Source organism: Arvicola amphibius, chromosome 2 (genome assembly GCF_903992535.2).
Source record: "Arvicola amphibius chromosome 2, mArvAmp1.2, whole genome shotgun sequence".
Classification (NCBI taxonomy): domain Eukaryota; kingdom Metazoa; phylum Chordata; class Mammalia; order Rodentia; family Cricetidae; genus Arvicola; species Arvicola amphibius.
Genome location: NC_052048.2, coordinates 186,353,803 through 186,370,626, shown reverse-complemented (window position 1 = coordinate 186,370,626; position 16,824 = coordinate 186,353,803). Strand labels below are relative to the sequence as shown.

Genomic DNA, 16,824 nt, shown 5'->3' with positions numbered 1-16,824 from the left:
GGGCCATGTGTGCTGTTATTGATAGAAGGAAGCTGACTTGGTTTGCAGGGGCCTTGGGGTGTGTGGTAAACACTAATGCTCAGTGGTCCATTGTGGGTATGGAGGGGCCTCTGAGGGAACCTTCTATCTACAGGGTACACAGCCAACAAAGTCCATCCAGATGGGAGGTAATCTTTGAGGTAGGCATGTTCAGTCTGCTGAACATTTGGCAGAGTCTGAGTGGGGTGGAGTAGTGGATCCCCAGCTGGCTCAAATCGAAGTAAGCCTGTGCTTATAGAAAGAGGAGTAAAAACAGATCTTGTTCTTTCTGACCCTGAGTCAGAGGGAGCATCATCATGAGATGCTGCCAGTTGTTTGGATTGTTTTAACTGCTTTGAGTTCCTGAGGAATCTAATGGTCAAGAAACCCTAGGCATCCATCCCAGATAGGCCTAGGAGCCGGAGTGATGCTCGAGGTGAACCCCTGGAAAATGGTCCCTAGAGCCACAGAGCAAGAGGCTGTCTGTTACAGTGCTGGTGTGTGGAGAGCTGGGCAGTGCGTGCTCTGCCTGCCAAGTATCTACGTGTGAATGAGGAATCAGAAGGATGCGGATTGTCTGAAAGTCATAGAAGTACATTTTGGGTTTTTTTTTAAAACCAGTAAGTTATTTTTATAGAAAAATAAGTAAATGAATAAGGGAACAACAGAAAGACTATACTGTGTGCTTACTCGCTTGGTAAAATGCAGGCCAGTGACCTGTTGTGCTCTTGAGGTTGTGAAGCAATGGTCATGGCAGTTGTTGGCATTGTCTGTCAGATTACAGCTGCTCTGACCGAGCTGTTCCACCCCTGGGAAGTAGCGGCACCAGCGAATGTGCTTACACGTTAACAGTCAGTGTAATCTGCAGTTATCTCAGCACAGGTTGTAACAGCGAAGGCTGATGTTAAAAGTCAGCCGACAGAGAGGTAGTTAAACTCCAGCCTACCTGTTGGAGGATGCCGTGTAGCTGCGACTCAGGACCAGGAGATCCAGACACTGGGAAGATCTCAGACAGCAAGCAGGCCAGGCAGTGTGCCCTGAGACGCCACTTTGGAGAAAGGCGGGATGGAGATGCTTGTATTAGCTTGTATGTTTCCCAATGGTCCCTGCAGAACAAAAATTATACAGCAGTGCTTATATGTTTGGATAATTGAGAGTTGGATGGGTTGGGAAGGGATCGGGCAGAAAGGATTTACTCCATCTCTTAATGCTTATTTTCTTGAATAGGTTGCCTGGTTAGAAACCTAAGTAATTAAAAGGAAGTTGCTCTCTCAGAGAGAGCTGTTCTGGTCCAGGTAGAAGCCCATCATCTATCACAGTCCCCTTCCCCCCCCAGACGTTTTCCCATCTGTCACACTTGACTTGTACTAATTGTTCAAGTGTGAATTTCACTCACCCCTGTGCTGCTCCAGGATCTGGCTTCTGGAAATGGCGGCTTTGATTTTGTTGTTCCTTGTTTAAAAACTCTGCCTCATTGTCTGTATTGATAAGGCAGCTCCTACAGACTGGCCACTGAGTCTTCCAGGCTCACCTCCACCTCCTGTGGCGGTTTTCTTCCCCCTGGTCCCAGGCAGAAGCCCTCCCCTAAGGCATTCAGGGAGCGCCCATCTCATCCCCAGGCTGCCAGCGCCTCTGCTGCTGTGCCCAGGAGGATAATTTCCCACCATGCCCTTCAACATCATCGAGCTGCGTCAGCCTCCTTCCAGCTCTTCTTCCTTTTGAATCCTGTAGGTTTCTGCTAGGGCTAGGTCTTGTTTATTTAGCTGCATGCTACCTATTCAGACTGTAGTGTATTGCTTAATCCCCTCAACTGGGTGACATGTCTTCAAGGGCAGATACTGTGTCTCCGTAGGAGTTTGAATGACAAAAAGAATGAGATTTTGGGGGCTAATCCTGACTTTTCAATTGTAATAGTGCCACTTGGTATCCAGGGGACCCTAATGATCCTCTGTGAGCCTCGCCATGTCCTTGGGAAAATGCAGTGGGGACTCACATGTCAGGACACTTGGCGCAGTGCCTAGCCTGGAAACCCTGGGTTCTGAAGTCCTCCCAACTTCCCCTCGTGTGTCTGTAATGAACACAGCTATGATGACCACCTCTGAATAAGACTCACCTCAGCTGTCTCTTCTCTCCTCCAGTACGCCTTTCTGGTGACTGCATCTGTGCAGTTTGCTGGTGGAATTGTCATCTTCTTTGGACTACTGGTGTCACCAGAAGAAATTGGTGAGGAGAAGCCATCTCTTCCATTCAAAATATCTTACTATTGTGAGCCAAGGGAGGTCCAAGGACAGGAACTGGGATTCCCGGAAGAAAGCTGCACACTCCTCTCAGGGCACTTAGGAGCAGTTTTGCCCTGTGCATCCCGTCCAGTTACAGCCAGTCTATCACCACTGCATGTGTTTGAGGGGAGTGAGGCTCACATTTGAGTGCAGGAAGATCCGAACATTTGTAGACGGTTTGTGTAATTGAGATACTGGCTAAGAATGTCATATCTTGAGACTAAATTCTTTTCCTTTAGGAAGATGATTCAGGATTCAGTTTGATGTTTTTTGTTTTTCAAGATAGGGTTTCTCTGTGTAACTGCCCTAGATGTCCTGGAACTAGCTCTGTAGACCAGACTGGTCTCGAACTCACAGAGCTCCACTTGTCTCTGCCACCCTCCCCCCCCCCCCCCCCAAGTGCTGGGATTAAAGGCGTGTGCCACCATCGCCCAGCCAGTTTGATATTTTTTTATGGTTAAATGTGGACTGTGTACAAGTGAAGCCATAGGAACAGGGGTGTGCAGCTCTTCTGATTTTTGAGCCAACAGACTCTGGAACCTTCATTGGCTTTAATTTCCTTGGTGTCTGGACCCTAGTTAGGTCTTCAACACGAGGAAAATAAGAACAGCCTCAGCCCCCAAGTGGTGATGAGTGTGAAGCCTTGCACATGGGCAGGCACACGGTGGGCAGGCACACAGTGGACAGGCACACGGGTGGTGCTCTGTAAATGGCCGCTGTTTTTGCTGTCCTAGGTCTTCCAAGTATCGAGGCAGAAGAAAACCCTGAAGAAGATTCACACAGGCCCCTCATTAATGGTGCTGAAAATGAAGACGAGTACGAGCCCAATTATTCAATCCAAGAGGATGGGGCTGTCACCCAAGTGACGGCGATAAGCTTTCACCAGGCTTGCTGCCTTCCTGGAGTCATACCGGTGAGGGCTCGCCTAGCTCCTTCCTGGCCAGGGGTCGTGCTGATATGTTTTGTTTTGAGATGATTGTGTCGCATCCCTCAGTTTCCCTGATAGCCTAGAAAACCCAGAGACTAAATATTTGCAGCTTGGGGGAACTGAAAAATCTTAGTGCGATCACTCGGCTCTGTAGCACATAGAAGCTGCAGAGGGACGTGGCCAGGTGTAGCCCATGAACTGCTGCCCTGACCTAGCTTGTAACTACTGAGGCAAAATAACAAGGTTTTAAATAATGTGTTTTGAGTCTGTGGCATCTACACGGACCTAGAGGGGTTCTGAATGGTTCACTCTCTGCCTTGTTTGTGACTTCTGTTCATTCGAGGGAGCAGGCTGTTGCCCTGTCCAGGGCAGAATATTCAGTATTTCTTTTTTTTTTCTTTAAATTATTTATTTATTTATTATGTATACAATATTCTGTCTGTGTGTATGACCGCAGGCCTGAAGAGGGCACCAGACCCCATTACAGATGGTTGTGAGCCACCATGTGGTTGACTGGGAATTGAACTCAGGACCTTTGGAAGAGCAGGCAATGCTCTTAACCTCTGAGCCATCTCTCCAGCCCCTATTCAGTATTTCTTGGTAACACATTCCAGTGTTTCCACAACCTTTGCAGTCAGGAAAACCTCTGTGTGAGCCAAACCCCTTCTGCTGCAGTCCGTCTGTCTTGATGTTTTGGGTGCCCTACCGTTGGAGTGCAAGTTAAGAGGCCTAGGTTGTGTTTCCAGCTTGCCCGCTAACTTCCTGTGAGACCTGGTTAAGTCCCCCAACCCATCCTTGCCACTCAGTTCCCCTTCCTGTGGGGTGGCCAGGACACCCATCTTGCCTGGGTGTAGAGCTCCGGCTGCTCTGCTCGTGGTGTAGTTGACCCCTTGCTTTTTTTTTGTCACCTTGCTTTCAGGATGCTTATGCATTGTCCCCGCCCCCACTAGAGTCCCTCTGTAGGCCATCCTCTGCCTCCGCCTTCCTCTCAGCTTTTTTCTGCCTCCTGCCTCTCTACAAAACAAACAAACAAACAAACAACAACAAAAAAAAAAACCCCAGCAAACTAACCCTTCCAGCTGGCAGTCAAGTGTCAGTCAGATATAAGTGTGACATCCTGAAATGCTCGACTCCAGGGACGGTGGTTAGCATTAGGACGACTCTGGTTCTTGTGGGCCTGTACTCAGGAAGATCCTGTCTTTCAGTTATTAAAACATTTTGATGGTAGTTGCTTGGGTTGAGACAGAACTTGGGTTTGCTGTGACCAAACAAGAAGCTCTTTTGCTGGTTCCTTTGTACTTCCTAAGCCATTGTTCTCCAGCTTGGGCGGGGTGGAAAGGAAGTCTAGTTAACCCGTGCCTTTGTCTTTGTAGCAGCCTGTGGGCAGTGAGCTCTGCTGGTTGGGATTTGGCTCTCTACGGGTGGCTGCTGCCCTGCTAGAAGCTCTTTTAGAACAAGTGGCACCTGGGGAATAGCTGGCGCTCAGGGGCAGGAGTGTGTACAAGCCAGACACCCTTTGAAGTCAGCCCTCTGCCTCCGCCTTCCCTTTGATGCTAATAGTCAGGGTTTCCTGGTAATAATGTGTTGGACGCAGGAGTCTCTGCCATCACCCACTTAAGGCCGCTCTCCTTCAAAAGAGAGCCAGGAGGCCAGTCATGACCACATCCCTTCCTTTTTGGCCCACCAGAGATGCACTCCTTTGTGGGATGTAGGGCTTTTGGGGAGCTCTAATATGAAAACGGTCCTCAGGTGGCTCTCTTTCTGTGTGTGACTGGGCCGCTTTGCTCTCCGTAGTGTCCAGCATTAACTGTGTAGGGAAAGAACCAAGGAAGTCTGGCTGCCTGCAGTGTGAGCCGAGATGTTAGCTGGGCTGATCCGTCCGTGGCTGATGCGGGTTGGCAGCACGGATACCATGGACCTTTTGTCTGAATAAAGAAACGTGGGTACAGTGTGCACTGCTCCTGGGCTCCAGACACTGGCTTGCTTTACCAGAGGAGTGATAGGAGAAGACACTGGAGATAGCTAAGAAAAAGCTGCACGCGTTTTTTGTTGTTGTTCTTTGTTTGTTTGTTTTAGAAGCCAGTGAGAGTCAAGAGAAGAGGGCTCCCAGGTAAAGTCAGGGAAGTCATGCTGTGCCGTTTGCTGCTCGTTGATAGCTGTGTTTTTCTTGCAGTACTCACTGGCCTATGCCTGCCTGAAACTGGTGAATTACTCCTTCTTCTTCTGGCTGCCCTTTTATCTGAGCAACAACTTCGGGTGGAAGGAAGCCGAAGCCGACAAGCTGTCCATTTGGTACGATGTCGGAGGCATTGTAGGTACGCACGTGCGCATCTCCTTCCACATAGGCAGGAACCTTGCTTCATTTGAAGTTTTACTGCTTGCTCCACAGCCGTCTCTCCCAACCCACCCGACCAGTAAACATGCAGACTTGTGTGAGAACAAAAAGCCCATAGAGAGGAGAGGCAGCCCGAGACGGCTGCGATTCATAGGCTGTCTTTTCTTAGTCTTTGGTTGATGGATCAGTCCTTTTGTCTTGGGACCGCTCGGGAATCCCTTTAAATGCAGCCCCTTTGTATGCTTTCAGGGGTGGCTTGGCTTTGAAGCTGATTTTGTGAGAGCTTCAAGGTGGAGTGGGAATATGTTCGCTCCGGCTTCTTCCCACTGTCCCCCGTGTCTCTGGCCAAGGAAGCAAACACAGCACCTTTCTGGGTAGATTGTCAGATATCAGAGGGAGGAAGAGCAGGGATTTTCCTTTCCTTTCTTGTGTATGTCTGTGTTCGCAATTGCCTTGCTGTGTATGGAGGATTTGTTTTATTTTCCAGGCTGCGGATTGAACCCTGGACTTTGTGCATGCTAGCAAATAAATAACCCTAGTTCCACAACAGATTTTACAAGGGTCTTTGTGGTGTAGGCAGAAATGCAAAAAGGAAATAATAAACTGTTAAATAAGGCCCATGGATTGCACACTGGGGCCCCACCTTAACACCTCTGTGTCCGTGATACAGAGATACAGTAAGACCAAGCTACCCTGAGAGCATGACCGGCACAGTAGGCCCTTAGGTGGCACACTGGCCTCGTATCTGAATTCGGCCATTGGTAGCCTCAGGTCCAGAGCCTAAGGTGATATAGACAGCCCGAGACCTGCCATATTCTGTGTCCTCCGAAATTAAAGGTACCTCGGTGCAGAAGGAAAGCTGCAGCCCAGAGGCTCTGTTGATAGCGTGTGAGGCGTCTTCCTTAAACTTGGTGTTGTTGAGGCCAAGCCCACACTAGGCAGCCTGAGCTGCTTTGTGGTTTATGGTCTTCCTGCTCCAGTCTCCAGGGTGCTGGCAGTAAGGTTCACTTAGTCAGTTCATCATGCTTTAAGTTAGAGTGAAGAAAGTCCAGGGATCGCTCACTCATTATTTGGTGGGGAAAATAGTATATACGGATAATAATGGTTCTGAAGGTTTTCTCTTTTCTTACTTTGATGCTTGATTTGTGGTGTCCTGTCCATGGGCCATCACTGCGGGGAGGGGAGACATGAGAGAGCCAGCTGTGCCTTTGGCCCCTGAGGAGCGTACCTCAGATAGCTGTGCCCAGCCACGGCGCCTTTCCACCTACGTGTGCTCTTTGTGCTTGAAGGTGGGACTCTGCAAGGCTTCATCTCCGATGTGCTGCAGAAGAGAGCACCTGTGCTAGCCCTCAGCCTGTTCCTGGCAGTGGGGTCCCTTGTTGGGTATAGTCGTGAGTATCCCTTTGCAGTTGCCTTGATTATTGATTACTTGAAGGTAGGCACTCGCTCAGAGTCAGTGGTCAGCCATGGGAAGAGCCGTGATTAGCTCTCAGTGCCTGGGAACTGTCATCACATGGTTTTATTTGTGTGGGAAGGAAACTGGCATCTCTCCTGCTTTGTGGGTCTGTTTAAAAGCTTGCTTGGGAGTGTATTGCTTTGTTTGAGGGGCGGCTCCAGTGGGACAGCATTAGAGCCAATAAAACCATAAAAGGGGACAAGGTTTCAAAAGCGGGAAGATGGTAATTAGTAGGCCGGGTGTGTGTGTGTGGGGGGGGTGTGGGTGTGTGTGTGGGTGTGTGTGGGTGTGGGTGGGGGGGGTGTACGTGCACACGCGCGTGTTCTAAAGATGGTAGAGTCTTCTCTGGCTTTTAGACATCTCATTAGCTTGAGCAGCAGCCAGAGGCAGACAGGACAAAAGCTGGAAGGGGCGGTGAGAGTCGGCTGTCTTTGTTGTCTCCAGAGGGATTGTGAGGTGTCAGGGATGCAGCCGCTGTGCACTGAAGGAGGCACATGCCACTGCTGTGCCTGCACAAGTCACTGTGCCATGTGTCTCTTCTCTCACAGGCTCTCCAAACAATAAGTCCATCAATGCACTTCTGATGACCATCACAGGTATGGCAGACATTCTGTTCGCTCACTGCTCCCACAGATGCACTGACACTAAAACCTCGGCTCTGTAGCACTCAATCGATGCCTCCTTTGCCAGGTTCTCCCCTCTGCTGTGACCCCCTCAACCCTCTGTGGTAGAAGCTCTCCCTGTGGAGGTGTCCTGAACATTTAGATTGCTGCCCCAGGCCTGGATTTGACTTCAGAAAGTGACTTAGGAAGGTAGCTCATTGGAAGTCCAGGACAGCTAGCTTCTTCTCTAGTGCCGAGCTGGGTTGGTATTTCCCTGAGCACTAGGTAAAATTCTGGGTACAATTAAGGAACATGATGTATGTTAAAGTTATTTTTTAATTCAGCATGATGTGTGACTGATTCCGGTTAGGATGACCCAGTTTACAAGCCCCACGCCGCCCCCGCCGTGGGTTGGCTTTATGAGCGCAGTGGCAGTTAGGGTCCCTGTACCTCAGGAGCAGCACTGTTTGTCCCTCTCTTGCCAGTGTGGTGTTGCCTTAGGTGGACCGAGCGATAGGAAGGACGTGTGTTCCGCTCTTTTGTTCTTACCCGTAGGTACTGTACAGACACTAGTGTGTCACATCCTTTGGGGAGGGATTTTAGAAGATCCCAGTTAGTGTGAAAATATGTCTGGGAGCACTTCCTTTATTTTCTGTTTCTCTCCATCATTTTGATGTTTTGTCTTATCTGACTAGAATTATGGATCCTATTTTAACACGAATCTGTTCTCGTTATGGCTTTAGGGTTTTTTATTGGTGGACCATCCAATATGATTAGCTCGGCTATTTCTGCAGACCTGGGTCGCCAGGAACTGATCCAAGGGAGCAGTGAGGCTCTGGCAACCGTCACGGGAATCGTTGACGGAACCGGGAGTATTGGTGCTGCTGTGGGCCAGGTGAGAAACAGCGTGTGCTTGCCGGCTCCCACGGTAGGTGGCACTCTTGTGCTGCGAGCCGCTGTATAGCAAGCCCTAGGTTTTCAGCCTCTGAGAGGTGCGACCTGATATGGGAGGCATCTCATATGACCATAGATTGCCTCACAGCTGCCTCTGAGTATAGTCTGTGTTCTCCATGCCCAGACATCTGTGACTGGTGCCAGAGGGTGACTTAGGTATCCCTATCCCGTAATCATCTGGGATGTGGACACTGGAAGTCTGTGGACCTGCTGATCTGTGAATTCCCCTGTGGATGCCGGAGAGGCTAGACGGTCCTGTTCTAGTAGTCACAGTGACTTGAAGTTTGTTGGTTTGCCTTGCTAGTGGGTGAATTGCTGCTAGCTGATGCTCTGGGTCAGTGAGAGAGCAAGCAGTGGGGAACAGTGGACTATCCTGATGGTACACAGCCATGGAGTGGATGTGTATCAGCGTCTGCTCGCTGTGGTAATGCAGGCTCCCTGAGGGCAGCAGCATCATGGTTTGGTTCCCCTGTAGCCTTTCCTGACTCTGCTCCTGGCACACAGGAGACACGCTGCTTCCAAAGCACTATACAGTAAACGGTTGACACACTTAGGATATTTGAGTGTATGATCAGGGGAAAAAATTAACAAGGGCAGGAGAAATACTTCTTCATGCTCTGTGATAGAAATCAAACAGGGCCACTGTCACCCATTCAGAAGGCTTCTTGTCTGAAGGAAGAGTGAATAAACATTTTATTTTATACACCTACATATTTACATGTGTGTGAGTCTGTATGTGGGGGAATGTAGACGGAAGTTTCTGTCCTGCCCAGTTCCATAGCCATTCAGTCACAAATAAGCACACAGAGGCCTATATTAATTATAAACTGTTTGGCCTATTGCTCAGGCTTATTACTGACTACCTCTTACAACTTAACCCACAGTTCTGTCTATGTTTAGCCATATGGCTTGGTACCTTTTCTCAGGAAGACATTCTCATCCAGCTTCCTCTGCTTCTGGATGACGACTGCATCTCTGCCTTCCCTCTTCCCAGAATTCTCCTAGTCTGGTTGCCCCGCCTATACTTCCTGCCTGGCCAACCAGCCTTTTATTAAACCAATATGAGTGACAAATCTTTACAGTATATAAGAGTTATCCCACAGCAGGGGCATGCATGCTGTGTGGCACATGTGTAGAAGGCAGGACAACCCTGTCAGAATTTGTTCTCTTTCTACTGTGTGGGTTCTGGAGCTTGAACTCAGGTGACAAGGGTCTTTACCCCCTGAGGCATCTTCTGGTCCCATCACATTGAGTATTTTATAGGTCACCTGGGCTATGGGAGAAACTCTCCTCAAAAGGAAAAAAGAAAATTCAAAGTAAAATGTCTGTAATGTCAATTACAATTCCCCACCCAATTCACTTAGAGAACATTTGTGAGAAACAATTTAAAATAATCAGTTTAGTCAGGTGGTGGTGGCGAGCGCCTTTAATCCCAGCACTCGGGAGGCAGAGGGAGGTGGATCTCCATGAGTTTGAGGCCAGCCTGATCTACAGAGCGAGTTCCAGGACAGGCTCTAAAGCTACAGAGAAACCTTGTCTCAAAAAAACAAAGCAAGGGGGCTGGAGAGATGGCTCAGAGGTTAAGAGCATTGCCTGCTCTTCCAAAGGTCCTGAGTTCAATTCCCAGCAACCACATGGTGGCTCACAACCATCTGTAATGAGGTCTGGTGCCCTCTTCTGGCCTTCAGGCATACACAGAGACAGAATATTGTATACACAATAAATAAATAAATATTTAAGAAAAAAAAACAAAGCAAAATGGAGTTTTATTCCTATATGTCTCACATGTCAGTGTGCCGATCCTAATGATGATCGCGTGACTCTCAGACTGACCCCCACAATCAGGACAGGGGTCAGGAATAAATCATTCTTAGCTTTCCTGGTGTCCCTGGCAGTCCTGGAACCCAGAGATCGCCTGCCTCTGCCTCCCAAGTGCCAGTGTTAAAGGTGTGGGCCACCATGCCTGGCCTCTTGGGGATTTTTGAATGATTTGCCATTGCCTCACCAACTCTGAAGGCTAAAACTCCACCGCCTGGCCCTCAGCTATTCCCTGGGCTGTGCCAAGTGATGGTGTTGCCTGCACCTTCTCCTGACTCTTCAAGGATTTGTTGTTTCTCGTTCTGGTTGCCATAGCAGCTGGTTCATGCCTCCAGGAGAACACTCATTATATGTGATGGTCAGCTGCCAGCCTGGGTGTCTGTGCTCTGTCTGTACCAGAGCCCTTTCTATTTATCAGGACCTAGGCTACGTCGCTCAATCACCCTGCTTTAGCTTTTGCCAGCACATAGTTCAGTAATACTGTGGTTAGTGTGGGCTACATCATCTGTGCAGTCAGGTGATTTTCAACACTAGTGTCAAGACGTTCAGCAAGGGAAGGTGGGCTCTTCAGCAGCGGTATGGGTCAAACTAGATATCCACGTGAAAGGGGTGTAATTGAATCCTTGTTTCATACTCTGCGACAGTGAACTCAAAGTGGATCAAAGATCTTACTCTAAAAGCTAAAATTTTGAAATTCTTAGAAGAAAACATAGGAGCCAATTTTGATGGAAAATACATAAAAATGGCTACTATAACACACAGGCAGAGTCTCAATAGCCTTAGTAGGGAAATACAAACCAGAACCACACTGAGGCCTGGCTTCATTCCTAGTGAAGATGGCTGTAATTAAAAAGCAGGAAATAGCCGGACGGTGGTGGCGCAGGCCTTTAATCCCAGCACTCGGGAGGCAGAGGCAGACGGATCTCTGTGAGTTCGAGGCCAGCCTGGTCTACAAGAGCTAGTTCCAGGACAGGCTCCAAAGCCACAGAGAAACTCTGTCTCGAAAAACCAAAAAAAAAAAAAAAAAAAAAAAAAAAGCAGGAAATAGGGCCAGGGCCAGCCTGGTCTACAAGAGCGAGTTCCAGGACAGTTACAAACACTGTCTCGGAAACCAAAAACGAAAACCAAAAAATGTGGTGTGTACTTACTATATCCTTGAAAATTTGCTGAGTGAGTGACTAATAAATCATATGGAAAAAAACCCAAATTATTTCCATGAAATGCCTATGGTAGGCAAATTCACAGCTTCAGAAAGCAAATAGAAGTTATTAAGGCAGGCGTGGTGGTCCATCTTGTAATCTCAGCACTTGGAAGCCGGACAAGAGGATTGCCACAAATTCAAGGCTGTCCTAGGCTATGTAGTGCCATCAAGACCAGCCCTGGCCACAGAGTGGCTGGGGAGAAGAAAACAAGCTTGAACTTGCCAATGGCTCGGGTGTGGGTGCTGTGGTTTACAGAGCTTTTGTTCTGGTGAAGATTTGGGAAGTAAATGCTGTTGTGGTTGCACATCATTGTTACTGTGATTGATGCTGCTGACCTGTGTGTTTAAAAATGGTTACAACTGGGGACTGGAGAGATGGCCCCCGGGTGAAGGATACCCGCTGTGCAGTCAAGAGGGCCCATTGGGATCCCAGCCTTGAGGTAACAAGCTGGGAATCCCAGGCTTACCTGTAACCCCAACTCTGAAAGAGCCATCAACAGGAGGATTGCTGGGACTTGGTGGCTTCCAGCCTAGCTGAGAAGACATGATCCCCACGGCCGGGAAAACCTCAGAGGAAGAGACAATGTGATGGGGGAGGATACCCAATGCCCTTTTCAGCTTTTACCCTTGGGCACAAGCTCACGTGCCTGCACATATATGCACACACACATACACACACTCTTTAAAAAAATAAAATAGCAAATTTTATGTTAGTTATTCCTGTAGTAAGGAGTGTGGGGGGGAGCTGGATTAAGTGCTCTTAGCTTCTTTTCAGTAGTTGAAAGAGAAAAGCCAGGTGTGGTGGCGTGATACCTTTAATCCCAGCAGCTGGGAGGAGAGGCAAGTGGATTTGTTTGAGTTCGAGGACAGTCAGGTTACACAGAGAAACCCTTTTTCAAGAAACCAAAAATAAAAAAAAAAAAAAATAAAAACCAAAAATCCCAAACAAACAAAAAAAAGAGTTCTGTTGTGGATCAGATCATGTGGTGCGAAGGGAGAGGGCTTTTGAGGCTGCCCTCACTGGGTATCAGCTTCTAGCTGCTTGGGCCTACACAGTAACACTGTGCCTCAGAAACACTTAAAAAGGGAGCCACATGGGGCGACAGCTTGCTCTGAAAGCATCAGCTCTAGGGCCTGGGAGATGAGGAGGGAACATGAGGCACAGCAGATACTGTTCTTCCTCCAGGACAGTGAGTGAGTGAGTGGAGCAAACATGCAGCAAGCAGGAGTATAGCTTCTGCAGTTTTGCGTCGAATGAGCCAGTAATAAAATGCAGATGGAGCCAGGGTGGTGGACCAAGCCTGTAGCCATTACAGCATTCAGACTGGCAGTGTGGGCATGGTGAGACCCTGTATATGGGAGTATATATGTGGAAGATCTTTGTAATGAAAAGATGTTACTGAACCCCCAGCTCCTGATTTTCCAGAGTAGTTCTGACTAATCTCCTTTTAAACTACGCTGTCTTGTTTATATTATTTGCGTATTATTGGGGGTCAGCCTCTGCAAAAATATCCTTGCCAGAGTGGAGGTGTGGGAATTTAGAAATATAGTAAAGAATATGAAGACAAGAACAAAAACAATAAAACGCAGGAACATATAGGATAGTAGAGGGAGGGAATTTCTCAGTGTTTTATTTCCTACTTGTTAATATACCCCTGACCTCAAAAGGTAAAAGTAAAACAAAGACAATATTAACATACAAATTGAAAGTCAAGGCTACTTTAATCATTCATTCCCTAGACTCAAGCCCTAGACCAAACACTCTGTAGGCAAACCACTCCCTGGGTGGAATCGCAAGTTATTTCCTGGAACTGGAACTTAGTCGGATCCTTAGACTTTTGTTTTAGGTAGGAGCCAACTACTTCCCTATTCCAGGAGCAGAAGGCCTGGTGACTAGCCACACCTGTTGAGGAGAAAGTCCTGGGAGAGCAGAACTCTGATTTACAACTAGGTGGGGCCTTTGTTAGAAGCACCATAACCTTGAATGAACTAGAAACAAGTCCCAGACTCTTTGACCTCTCTGGGCCTCCACAGTGTTTGAGGGCTTTGCACCTTGTGACGTCTGCTGCTTTCACAGGTCAGAAGAGGGCGTGTGTTCCCCTGAGCTGGAGCGTCAGGTGGTTATGATTAAGAGCAGCTAGCGGGGACTGTCTGTCTCTGCAAGCCCCTGACCTCCGTTCTCTTGAGGAAAAGTCTCAGTAGCCCAGGCTGGTCTCAAAGCGTTAGTGGTAGAGGATGACCTTGAATTTTTGAGCCGCCTTCCAGGACTGGATCACAGGCAGGTTCAGTTCTGTGTTCAGTTTCTATAGCGTTGCCAATGTTAACTAAACATCTTATCAATAGATCCTTGTCCCCAGCACTTACTTTGTTAATTTATACAGAGTTAGGTCATATTTTCCTTTTCTTCTTTTTAGTATCTGGTGTCTTTGATCCAGGACAACCTTGGATGGATGTGGGTTTTCTACTTTTTCATTCTCATGGTAAGTGTGTGCTTTTTTTCCTTTAGCCATTTTCCCTATTTAATTTAGAACATTAGATTTCATCACTACTTGAAACCAACAAAATTGCTAATTGCTTGTAAAGACGTTAATGTGAAAAGTAACATTTGATTGGGCTGAGAAGACTCATTTCTTTTCTCAAGGAGCCAAAGGGCCCCGAGTTTGCCTGTCCCAACCGGAGACTAAAGAGTGTCGCCCTTTACAATTCCCGAGAAGCAGAGGCTTCCTTATACATCGCCAGGCATTAATCAGTATGCTCTGGGCTGCGGGCTGGGCTGCTAAACAGGCCTGGAGAACTCGGAGGCAGAGCAACAGTGTTACTTTTTAGTGAAGCTCTGATTAACACTGTCTGCTGGGCAGTTGTTCTGCTGGGATGTTGGGCTTTATGAGAAGACGGCTGGCCCAAAAAGCCCTGCTTTTAAAATGCTTTCTGTTGAAAAGGCTTGACATAGTCTGTCACATTGCTGATGGGACAGTGCTCATGACAGGTCATGACAGGTCAACTTGAGCTCATCTGTGGGCGGCTCATCCTTGAAACCAGGCATCCTAATTGGCCACCATCACCTAGCTCCAGGCAGCTGTCTCTAGCCTGTTCCAAGGATGACCAGGACAGGTTAACATGAACTCGTTATGTTAACAGGGCTCTCTTCTCTAGATTCTAATGACTCAGATTTGGTCACACACACACAACTAATTTTCAAAAGTTGTTCTCTAATTCACTGAAGACAGACAGTCGTTTTCTTCCTGTGAAGTCAGAACGTGTTTGCTAAAAACCCATTGCTAATGTTCGAATCATGATGCTCTAACAGAAGTAAGTTGTGTCTTCATTTTAAAACCTTTTTCTCTTCACAGACAAGTTGTACAATTCTGTTTATCTCACCATTAATAGTGAGGGAAGTGTTCTCTCTTGTGCAAAGAAGACAAGCTCATACCCTGAGTGAATGATGGGTGTCCCGAGAGAGAACGGACTCATGAGGACCTGTGGGTCTTCAGTTCAGGTGTGTGGAGTCTTCAAGGCGCCGGTGGGAGCTCAGCTTGTCAGGCGTCGCTCAACACTGCCAACCGCCCCAGACACTGTCGAGTAAGGGCCGGATTATTTTTGTACACTACAGCAGTTATTGGTGATTTTTTTAAATTATATTGGTGAACGTACTGAAAGGAGAAGGAGCTGCCAACATCCCTGTTGGGCTTGTCATTTTGTCCCATTAACCTGACATGTTTGGTCCTGGACCCTTATTCTTTAGTCTTAATTCAGAGCTAAGTGAACAGGAGGCAAGTCTGTATTGACGAGAAGATTGCCGTGTGATCCTCTGAAAGCAAGGTGCAGGGTGGAACACCATGAAGGGGTCAGAGCCGAACTCAGGCCGGACGAAGCTCCGGTCCCGCCGTGGACAGAGCCGATGATTGCACTGTTTGTGGCTGGGTCACTCTGTGGCCTCTGGAAGTCCTCGTCCTCTCTAGAATGGTTGTCAGCTTGTTCTCCGACTTCACTCACGTCCGACTGACTCCTAGGAGGAGTCTTCCGTTCATGAACTATAAATTATCTCAGACATTCCAGTGTGGGACTTTCAACCTCAGATTTACAGTCTGGGAACGTTAGGGCCCTCCGAGAAGTCAGGCTTTGTAGCCTTATTCTTGAAAACTGGTCTCCGTCGCAGCTGGGTTCCTGGAGTTACCTCAGAAGACTAGAGTTAGAGACAAGGCAAAGGCTCTTTGTTGCAAGGTGTGAGGTGTGTGTATTGAATCATGGTAGTCAATTGTTAGGGCCTGAGGCCTGTCCTTTTTAGAAGATGGTAGAGTGTATCTCTTCGAGACTGAATTCTTTTTTTTCTTTCTTTTTTTTTTTTTGTGTTTTTTGTTTTTGTTTTTCAAGACCAGGTTTCTCTGCAGCTTTAGAGCCTGTTGGAGCTAGCTCTTGTAGACCAGGCTGGCCTCTAACTCACAGAGATCTGCCTGCCTCTGCCTCCCGAGTGCTGGGATTAAAGGCGTGCGCCACCGCTGCCTGGCGAGACTGAATTCTATATGAATCAATACTTTAAAGTCATTCTGTACATACATTTTAAATTATGTTACAGACTAGGAGGAAAATGTGCAATTTTGAGGGACACCTAATTCACATTGGGTTAGGGACTATTCTTCCACCTCTTGTTTTATGCTCCAAATATGTGTTGATGGACTTGTTATTTAATCTGCAGACTTCTGGTCACTTTACTGTTGAGTCACTGACATAAAGGGAAAACACAAAGTATAGGAAGGGAGGGGAACGGAACAACTTTTGTAATAAATGCCCAGCCGTTTGGTTATTTAATCTCTGCTCAAGCTCTGCGCTGCCTCTCATTTTTCTTTGCCCTGGCACTGGGATGGAGCATGCCTTGCACATGCCCAGTGTGCATCTCTTTGCTGCACTGCTCTTCCAAAGCAGCTCTACATTAACTACAACGGATGCCCAGCACTGCTTGTCGCTGGCCAGCAGACACTTAGCCCACAGCCTTGCGGGTGGAGCTGCTGCCCCGCCTTAGGAACTGGGAGACAGCAATGCTGGAGGTGCTGGGAAAACCTGCCCCCCCCCCCCCCTCGCCGCAGCAGATTGCTCCTGGGTGAGCCCTGGTGTTATCACTGACCTCTTGTTGACGGGTAGCTCGGCTCCATCCTCTTCAGCAAGACCTTCATCTTCAGGTACAGATACCAGCCAGCGCTTTCTTTTCCAATTGAGCTTCCTATGCACGAGAACCTCC

The 16,824-nt window shown here is 47.9% G+C and overlaps 1 protein-coding gene across 1 annotated transcript in view; it reads left to right on the top strand.

The window, feature by feature from the left end:
- Slc37a3 (solute carrier family 37 member 3) overlaps positions 1–16,408 on the top strand; it is a 42,640-nt gene extending 26,232 nt beyond the window's left edge. The window contains exons 9-16 of the mRNA XM_038320653.1: positions 2,157–2,241; positions 3,032–3,210; positions 5,399–5,540; positions 6,850–6,951; positions 7,565–7,612; positions 8,362–8,513; positions 14,006–14,071; positions 14,942–16,408. Of these exons, the coding sequence (XP_038176581.1) occupies positions 2,157–2,241; positions 3,032–3,210; positions 5,399–5,540; positions 6,850–6,951; positions 7,565–7,612; positions 8,362–8,513; positions 14,006–14,071; positions 14,942–15,034 (867 nt within the window). The 3' untranslated portion in view covers positions 15,035–16,408. The remainder of the gene's footprint in view (positions 1–2,156; positions 2,242–3,031; positions 3,211–5,398; positions 5,541–6,849; positions 6,952–7,564; positions 7,613–8,361; positions 8,514–14,005; positions 14,072–14,941) is intronic.
- Positions 16,409–16,824: the final 416 nt, after the last annotated feature.